This window comes from Corapipo altera, unplaced genomic scaffold (genome assembly GCF_003945725.1).
Source record: "Corapipo altera isolate COAL_440 unplaced genomic scaffold, ASM394572v1 101, whole genome shotgun sequence".
In the NCBI taxonomy this organism is placed as follows: domain Eukaryota; kingdom Metazoa; phylum Chordata; class Aves; order Passeriformes; family Pipridae; genus Corapipo; species Corapipo altera.
In genome coordinates this window covers 696,729-706,747 of record NW_020884984.1, presented here as the reverse complement: position 1 = coordinate 706,747, position 10,019 = coordinate 696,729, and the positions used below count along the sequence as shown (strand labels likewise).

At 42.7% G+C, this 10,019-nt stretch overlaps 1 protein-coding gene across 1 annotated transcript in view; it reads left to right on the top strand.

Annotated features, from left to right (window-relative positions):
• The window catches only part of LOC113958044 (haloacid dehalogenase-like hydrolase domain-containing 5), a 9,747-nt gene extending 162 nt beyond the window's left edge, over window positions 1-9,585 (top strand). The window contains exons 2-8 of the mRNA XM_027666038.1: window positions 2,268-2,477; window positions 3,261-3,373; window positions 4,159-4,252; window positions 5,432-5,465; window positions 6,314-6,488; window positions 7,497-7,685; window positions 8,481-9,585. Of these exons, the coding sequence (XP_027521839.1) occupies window positions 2,268-2,477; window positions 3,261-3,373; window positions 4,159-4,252; window positions 5,432-5,465; window positions 6,314-6,488; window positions 7,497-7,685; window positions 8,481-8,877 (1,212 nt within the window). The 3' untranslated portion in view covers window positions 8,878-9,585. The remainder of the gene's footprint in view (window positions 1-2,267; window positions 2,478-3,260; window positions 3,374-4,158; window positions 4,253-5,431; window positions 5,466-6,313; window positions 6,489-7,496; window positions 7,686-8,480) is intronic.
• The last annotated feature ends 434 nt before the right edge of the window (window positions 9,586-10,019 follow it).

Genomic DNA, 10,019 nt, shown 5'->3' with positions numbered 1-10,019 from the left:
GGGCTGTGCCATGACGGTGTGTGACGCGCTGTGGGCTCAGGGCCGGGCGGGGCGGGGCGGCGGGTCCCGCACTCCTCCCGCCATGCGCCGGGCGATGCCGCCGTTCCGCGCCCTGCGCGGGGCCGCCCGGGGGCTCTGCGGGTTCGGCGCGGGGAGCGGGGGGACAGCGGTGAGAGGGGACGGAGCGGGGACGGGGCGATGAGAGGGGACGGGGGGGGACCGGGGCGGGCGGGAGGGACCCGCCGCTCCAGCCCCCGGGACGAGACCGAGCGAAACCGAAAGGGGTGCGGGGTGTGGGGTGCGGAGAGCGCGTCCGGGCCGCCGCAGTGCCCGGGGCCGTGGGATGCCCCCGAGGACCGTCGCTCGCCGGGGACGCTGTGACGGGTTCCCGGGCAGTGCCGGGCAGAACTCCCGTCCTAAGGGCTGCTCCGTGGTGGTACAGTGGGAGCAAGGGAAAGTCGTTCCGGCTCCATCCGTCCCCATCGTTGTGCAGCGGGGCAGAGCTCTCCTGTCCCGAGCAGAGTGTTTCTTTAGGAAAAGAAAAAGGAAAAAAAAGCTGTTGACTTCATTATTTCCCTGCTAGATATATGCTCAGTTCCTTCCTTAGTGCTTTTTTCCTCCCAGTATGCTTAACAAAATACTTTCTTTTGCTAGTGTTATTTACTGTAAAATTCTTATTTGTAATCTGTTGTTTATACTTCTATTATTTTTACATAGCAAAATGAACGTGAAGAACCACGTCAGTTGCAAAACTATTCCGATACCACTTCAGTTTCAGCAGTTTCAGATGCCAGTCCCCAAAGCCTGAGGAGACTGCTGTACATTCAGCAGCAACTTTTAGCAGCAGTTGGGTTGTTTCTAAGGTACCATTCCTGAAACGGGTGCCGACAACGTGGAGACAAGGGCTGCAGGGGTTTTGTTTTAAAATAGAGGCTGATGATTCTATAGAGGAGGAAAGAGAAGGCTTCAGGGGCTTCTTGCGTGTAAAGCTGGACAGCAAACCCAGCCTAATGTAAATCAATGATAATCGATATATTTACAGCGTTGGCTTTATTAAACTGGGCTCAGCCTCGTGGGTTTGCAGCGGTTGGAGTGAAGGGGCAGCAGTGGGAGCCGTGCCGGCTGTGCAGGCAGCGGCATCTCCGTTCCCAGCGGTGACGGTGGTGGGGTCTGTGCTGTACCAGCTGCAGGAAAAATGCAGCCGGTCAGTGATTGATGGGGAACAAAGTGCTGCTTAAATAGGCAAAACGCCCTTCTCCCTGCTTCACCCTGCACACGGTGGGCTGGGTGGGACAGCTCCAATAGCGAAGGCTGTCCCGCTGCGGTGCCTGGAGTCGTTTCTGTGCCTGTTCTCATTGTGCTCTGTCTCGGCGCATAATTGCTCTTTCCTTCTTCATCAAACAATGACAGAGGGAATCATAAATCCCAAGAGTCTTGGATTCCAATTTAGGCTTGGGAGAGAAATGAAGTGATAATTTTTTTTCTGTCGTTTTCCAGCGTGATTCACTAACGGTTTCATTGCTCAGCAGTCCTCTCTCTGTCTCTGCTCCCTGGGCTTATCAGCAGCTCATCTTTCTTACCCCTCCTTAGCCTCATTTTATTTTCCTGAACTCATGAAGTCCAGCTCTTATTTCCTAAAAGGCAGACAAGGGGACACATTTAAGTGACTCAAGCAGCACCTTTGTCTGAGGAGGTGTTACCTTTACCAGTAGGCATTAGTCTGCTGGATGTAAAACTAGGAATCAACTGGAGCCATGTGGGAAGAGCACAGCAGTTATCTGGCTGTAATTGAACCAACTGTGGAACAGAAAAGCGCAGGTGACAGCTGGGACAGTTTTAGTATCTAAACCTTGTAAGGGAGAACTCAAGTTCAAGACCTACCTACTGCTGAAATACTGACTGTTGTGTATTTTGCTAGTGTTCGAGGGGGGTCAGATCAATCAAAAGTGGGATTCACTGGCACAGCAGCGGGTATTTTGTACCTCTTCTGATCAGTTTGACTTCATTTTTGATCTGAAACATTCTGGAACTATTTGTAAGGCAAGGTAGAGCTCATGAGGCTGTATGCATAAGGCAGAGGGAGCTGTGCTTGTGTCACAGGGGGTATTTTAGCATGTGAATGTGTCTTTAAGGCATGTTACAATGTGCAGAGTTAAAGATCCCTTGCTCTCAGGTGTCTGTTCTCGTTGGGCTGTAGCTGCTGAAAGCTCCATCGTGTGTAAGTACAGGCAGAACTAACTGTGCTCTTTGTTTTCCACTCCTGACAGCTCAGTGCACTGCCATCCTTTGGGTTCCTGTTTGACATCGACGGGGTGCTGGTGCGAGGAAAGACTCCGATTCCTGCTGCCAGAACAGCCTTTCAAAAGCTTGTGAACTCTCAGGGACAGTTCTTGGTGCCTGTGGTGTTTGTCACCAATGCAGGGAATTGCCTTCGCCAGAAAAAAGCCGACCAGTTGTCTCATCTGCTGGGAGTTCCAGTGAGTCCCTTAAATCCCATTTATTTCATTATTACGTTGAATGTGTCAAATGTATTATCTTCCATTAAATGCTGCTCAGTTAATCAGTTCTGGTTTTCCCTTAAGCCCCCTGAAATGCTTTGCTGGAGGTATTAGAGAGTAAAAAATGCTGTCCAAAGTTAATGGCATTTCCTTTGGTAAAGGTACTGATTTTTCCAAAGGTAAAGCTAAAGCTAACAGTATTTCTCTGCAAAGGTGATAGGTAGTGATTCATAAGAGCATCCTTCCAGGATAATGATCTTAAAGGTTTATACCTATCCTGTGGAAGGAGTGGGGATATGTAAAATAAAAGGTGATTTCTGATACAATTAGATCAGTGCTGCAGTTTAACGAAGGGCCCACAATTGGAACTAGGGCAGTTCTGATTCTTCTTCCCTATTTGTTTTCCAAATTGGGTGATTCTGTAAAACTAGGAGAGGAAACCTTGTGCTCATGTTGAATAGAGTAATTCTGGAAGCTGAAAGCAGTCTGTGCATGACAGTGCAGTAATGTATTTTTTTGTAATGTATTTATGCAGCAATGTATTTTTGTCTGGCATGTTATCAATAGGTCCCTTGTGAAACTTTGGAGAAAATGTTGTGACAGGGGTTTAGGTACATCTGTATGATGTGGGGGTTTGTGTACATCTGTATGATTGTTTTGCAATTCCTAGACTTTATCACATCTGTTAATTGAATCTTTGTATAAATGACTTCCCTGAAAATCAAAAACAACAGACTGGTTTTGTTTTTGAATCCCAACCAGATTTCCCAAGATCAGGTGGTGATGTCACACAGTCCCCTGCGGATGTTCAAGCGTTATCATGAGAAATGTGTCCTGGTGTCTGGACAAGGACCACTTCTTGATATTGCTCAAGAGTATCTTTAAAAAGAAATAAAAAACAACAACTTTCAGTCAGAGTGTTTTCCTTACTCAAGGTCAGGGGATCCTGTGGATCAAGCGAAGACCAAATATCTCAACCCTACAAATGCAGCAATAAGCAGTAAATGGTAGTTCTTACTATGATGTCAAGTTTAACAGACATTCTGTCTGTTATTTATCACATTGATTTTTACCTCAGTGCTCAAGATTTGCTTGTAAGCATGTCTTTGTAACCAACATCTGGTGTAAAATTACACTTGAATATTTTTGCCACTTCTATACTAACTACCCAAAACAACTTGAATTATGTTGATATAATGGTGGTATCAAAGTTTCAAATATAATCTTTGCTCATGCTTCCAGTTAGTCCCTTCTACACTTCTTCCTTTATTGAGATTTTAACTGAAGTTGGTGTAAATCATAAGTTGTAAAAAATGTATATGCAAATTTTAAGTATAAGCTCTATTTCAAAGACAAAGATAAGAAAAAGGTATCGAAGGAACATTCCAGTTAACTGTCAAAATCCATTAGGCTTGGCTAAGAGACAAGTGTGTTACAAGGCTGAATACAAACCAGAAAAACCTTGGTCTCCTGTTTGTCTGTAATAGGATGATCATCTTTTTGTCTCACAGAGAAAAATGTCAGTCTTTGATGGTGCTTCCATTCCTAACTGATTTGCTTTACCAGATAAGCTGCCTGTGCTCAGGTTGTTAAAATGGAGTTATGGATTTTAAAAATCCTTTCCTGTAAGAAGCTCTTTGTCCTTAACTGGTGTTTCCAGCCTTGGTTTCTGTCAGCCCATCACCATTGAGACTCTGCGGGAGAAACACCCACTCTTGGATGCAGTTGACCATGACAGAAGACCCAACGTTCTGGTGAGTGTATATTTTTGTTTTAAAGCTCTTTATTTGCTCACTGCATGACATTCTGTAATAGGGGTCAATATTTAACTACCGAGCTAATGCTGCTGTTCTTACATGGTGTTTTATCTTTGCATTTCTGCTTCCTTATTTGTTTTATTACAACATTTTCAAGATCAAATCCATAGACTTTTTTCTCTCAGTGGTAATTCTTTAACCCAGTCTTTGATATTGTAACTTACTGCTGTGGGAAAACTTACAATCTAATACAGATACCTAATTCAAAATCTGTCTTGGAAAGCTGATTGGCTTCTTCAGATGTGTGGAAGATAACACAAGCATTTTCCTTCAGTATGGGATTGTGTTGGTATTGGTTCTAGGCTGTGAGGTTGCTTCAGTTGTAAATTAATGCTTTGCAGATAATTTATTTACCTGCAAAGGACTCCCTTTCTTGTTTATACAAAATATATTTAATGTTTACAGTATGTACAATATGGTTTCAACTGAATTGTGCCGAATTTCCAAGAGAAGTGAATACATCCACAGTAAATCCCTGTGTGAACTGGGCACGGTCAGGGCAGTGGATTTGCCCCATGTGAAGCCAAGACATTCCCTATGGCTCCCAGAATCCAAAACTCAGGTGTATCACCTTTGGCTGTGCTTCTCAACCCTGCAGGTGGGGAAGCTCAGGAACCTGTTAATGTGTTTGTCACCACGGAGAGTAAATAATGAAGTGCAAACTCTTAGTTGTGTAGCAAATACATTGCATGTTATACAATGCATTTTTCTTTATTAGCAGTGTTAAAGAAATACACCTTAAAAACTATAATACTAATGTCTTGATAATGCTAAAGGCCTCTTACTCCTGTGGAATATTAAACATCCACATTTTCACACACAAGTAAATCAAACAAATGGAGTTTTCAGGCTTTCCAGAGGCAGTTGAGAAGAAGCAGGAGGCTGGTGCACGTACAGCACTCTGACGTGTCTGCTGTCTGTGTGCACGAGGTTTCACTTCACAATGGAGATACAAGTTTCTGAGTGAACTGACATCAGGTATCTACCAAAACAGAGAGAGTATTTCCTGTCAGTGCTGCAGAAGGCAGCTGTGGGAGCTATATTTGAATTTGTTCTGCTAAAAATAGTAATAGATGTTTAATCTTGTAGAAAACTTTCACTCTTTTCTTATTGCAGTCCCCCTCTGCTGTGGAGCTTCCCAAGATTGAGGGTCAGTTACCTTTATTTAACTTGAAATTATCCATTAATAGATGAAATATCTTAATTGTGCTTTATAATCAGAAATTATTTTTAGATTGTTGGGCACTTCAGAAATTTGTCTGAGACACTCATAAGATTTCCTTGTTGATGACATCTGTCATTCATTTGGAATGCATCATGTGTGGTGAAGCTGGTTTTTGATGTGTACAGTTTTCAGCCGTGTGTTTTTGAAGTTTCAAAGCTACCTGAGGTCTCCTTTCCTTTTCATCTGCCTTTAACGAGCTATTGGTGCCTTCCTGTCCAAACTGAGGAATGAATTGACGTGTGCAGCAATAATTGGTCCAGTCCTCAACACGGTCAGGATGGTCACTGCAGAGCTGCAGTATGAGAAACACATTGTGTTCACTCCCATCTGAACTACGGGAAAGTAGAAACTGGACCTTGGGATTTAAAAAAATCCATGTCAGATTATTGCTGGAGACACGAAAAATGTTTAAAAACAACATTCAGATTTTGTTCTAAGATGAACAAAATAACATCTCTGATGGATTACTTAAACACTGTATGTAAACATAGAATTTACAAAGGTGTGGAAGACTTAGAAATACAATTTAAAAGTTAATATTTTGGGGTGCTCTGGAGAAACTTAGTCAATAAAAAAAAATCAAATTCCTAAACCTGTAGGTTTTGCAATGGGGTCTTGTTGCTTCTGAGATTTTCTGTGAATGGATGGGTATGTGATATATTAAATATTAATATCTAAATTAAAGTTAATATCACTGTTTGATCAGTCTCTTTAGACCACTTATGTGCCCTCTTAGCAATTCCATGACTGTTTTGTAATTCTGGTTCTCACAGCTGTGGTGTTGTTTGGGGAGCCAGTCAGATGGGAAACCAGCCTGCAGTTGATAATAGATGTTTTGCTGACCAGTGGCTATCCTGGAAATCCCTATCACCATGAAAACTACCCTCACATTCCTGTGCTTGCCTGTAACATGGATCTCATGTGGGTAGCTGAGGCACAGTCTCCAAGGTGAGTAATTTATAACATGTGTATATTGTGATATATTTGAGGTTTCCTCATTTCTCCAGTAAAATTCAGAGTCAACACTTGAATACAAAATGCCTGGTGCAACTTCACAGAAGGTCTTGGCTCTGAATGCAAAGTCTCTACACTTTCAGCTAATGCTGCCGTATTGCTGTGTGCATTATTGCATCCAGGAAACCAGTTACTCAAGAGAAAAACTGCTTTTAAGCTCTAAACCCTTTTGTTTTCTCACTCCCAGAAGAGTGGGGAAAGAGAGGTTTTTGCCTCAGGGCCTCAGAGTCTCAGTTCAGAGGGAAAAATGAAAAAATTATCAAGGCCATTGTTTCATTTCATTAAGTCCTTTGGAATTTCTCTTTTCCACCCTACATTCCTGGTAGGGTTAAGAGCTGACCCTGCTGGTGAAAGCAGTGAGTGGTTTTGAGCTGAGGACGATGCAGTGAGCTCCTTAAAGAACATAAGAGAAAACAGCAGAACACACAGAACAAGGTGGCATAACCTCTGATAGTGATTTTGTTTGATTTTGCTTTCAACAGAAGGTAGTTCTTTAATAGTCTTGTTTCCTCTCCCTTCCTCTCAGTCTATAATTTGAACATAATCTGAAATAGAAACTTGTTATTGTGATTTGATTGCTGCCTCGATCCTGGGTCAAAGATCTGTCAGATATCCTTCCTTGGAAGCAAAGGCTTTCCCTAATTAGCACATTGGCAGAAGATGTGTGTGTGATAGTTTCACGCTAGAGCAAGGCAGCCAGGACATCTACAGTGAGCAGTTTTACAAGATAAATCTGTTGTGACATTCCAATAACGTGGGGGTTTTGTTGTTCAGCAAATGAGCGCTTTATTTCCAGTGAAACAGCTGCAGAAATGTTGCATGATGAGGGAAATTTGATAACTGTAGGATATGATTTATTCCTAAAAAAATAATGAATTAAAAAACCTCAGTTTGTTTTTTTTTTATCCATACTTAATTTGATTTGTCTTTCCATCTGCATAGGTTTGGGCACGGGACGTTCATGGTTTGTTTGGAGAACATTTACAAGAAGATCACTGGCAGGGAGCTGAAGTACGAGGCGCTGGTGGGCAAGCCCAGCCCGCTGACGTACCAGTACTCTGAGCAGCTGCTGCGGGCCCAGGCCCTGCACCGGCCCTGGCACCGGCCCATCCACACCCTCTACGCCGTGGGGTAAGGGCTGCTCAGCTGACCACGGGAACCAGTCACACACAAACGCCAGCCAGGAAAAATACCCAGCTCTTCACCAGCTTGTTTCGCACACCACTGGGACCACCCAGTGCTCTTGGTGCTGTGGTGTATCTTTTCTGTTTCTAATCTTAAGAATTAATAGCACTTTATTCTTCTTATGTGCAATTTCTGTAGAAGCACAAAAAGGGGTTTATATGGAACTAAGATTTATCCAGATTATTTATTTAATTATTTATTTCTGTCATAGGCTGTGTAAATCTAAGAAAAAGGATTCACCTGGGTACTTGTTTTATTAGGTTTACTGGTATAACACCAACTGGCTTTGAGAATGACAGTTGTTAGAGAATGTAGAGCTTGAATTTATCTGTGAGGTCATTAAGCTTGGTCATGTGCTACTGCCTGCGCTGTCACATCATAGAATCCTTTTCATAGAAAGGGATAAAGCTGTATTGTATAAAAGACTGTTCCAGAAGCTCCAAGATGTTTGGAAATATAATAAACTCATTCATGCACTGTTCATACCTATCCTTGATTTTCCCTCCCCCTGCTCCAATCTGTAGTTTCAGCCTGGAGAGTGACTCATTTGTATCATGTCACCCTCAGTGACAATGGTGCAGTAAAATAGCTGTGGGATATGGATTTCTCCCTGTGCATAACTCCCCATGAAGTTATTAAAGTATAAATTAAACTGTAAACGGAAACTGTACCAACGTCTTTCATACATGGACATGTGACAGGTAGGCCTGCCCTGCTGAGTGAGCTTCCTTCTGTTTGCAGAGACAACCTCATGACAGATGTCTATGGTGCCAACCTTTACAACCGCTGCCTTGAAGAGAACTCCAGGAAAGGCTCCAAGCCGCGCGTTCAGGCCCAGGTTTCTGGTGGCAGAGGCTCTGCTGCACTCTCTCAGGACAATGACATGGACCACGGCTGGGAGAACCAGCTGGCACCTGCAGCTGCTGCCCACTGCAGGTCTGTGCTGGTTTGTACTGGGGTGTACAACCCCCACACCGAGGTGCCCTTGGAGACCAGGGACAGCATCACGGAAGCTGTGTTCCATGGCCACAGAGATTTTAGGTTTGATCCTGGTTTAGTAGAACCAGATCATATTGTACCAGATGTTGATGCTGCTGTAGACCTGGTCTTTCAGCTGGAGAACTTCACACCTAATTGAGGTGATGTAATTTCTTAAGGACCACTCAGTGCTATGCTTTTCTTCCTAAAAAACAAGCTGTGCTTTACAATAGCACCACAAACTGCTGCCTTCTAAAATTTTTTAACTTCTACACTAATGCAGTCTTACCTTAGGTATGCTTATTAGTAGTATTTATAGATATATTAGTATGTTTAAGTATATTAAATATCAATAATGCTTTTTATAGTACTTCAAAATATGTAATTTCTGACTTTAGTTGCCCTTTATTGTCCTCTTCTTCATTACGTTAGGTATTTTAATAGCAATATTTCATAGTAGGCTATTCATGTTACCGGTACTTTAATTCCCCCATGACAGTATCTTGTTTTGTTTGCTGGAAAATTTAGCCTGTAGGTATTTGGGATCTTCAGTGTATCACAGCAGGGTTTGTTGGGATCAGTCTCTCAATTTCAGATGGGCTGATACAGCACAACACGTGTTACTGCTGGGTCTTCTGCATGTAAGGGGTGCTCTCCTAAATTAGAGTGGAGTTCAAGTCTGTTCTGCTGGGGACTTGCTCACATATAACTCTGCTGCTGCCTTTCTTTCTGTTTGCTTTCCCATGTGTCTGGAGTTGCTATTTCTTCTCTCTGATGTGTAAAGCCTTAATAGAACTGGAGGTTCCCCAACTGGAGGTTGGGGAAGGCTGACTTGGTACCACCGTGTTGGAACTCCAACTGAGCACAGTCCTGTGAAGGAAGCAGCCAACACTGGGCACAATACCTGGCTTTTTTGTCTTTGCCTTTCTATCTGCACATTTTTTTTGAGGAATTGAGGATCTTAGAAAGCTTTAGCAGTTTTGTTTTAGGTGTTTCTGTGAGTTGGACTTTACCACTGAATGAATGACTACTGCTTGGCCAAAAAGTGCCTCATAATTTACTTGAAGCCTCATACCACTGTGGTAATTGTCTGGCCTTTAGTGTAATATATTTCATCTTGTGTCCATGTTATATGTTGTTTGGTTCATGGATTTTATAGTTGTTCATTTAAAAAAAAACAAAAAAGTAATTTAATTTATGTTATTTTTGTAAAATACTTCTAAATGTTTTCATCCAAGACGTGTCTTTGAAAATATTTCTGTACTAATAAGCATTGACAGACAGATGGTGGCACAGGGTGAA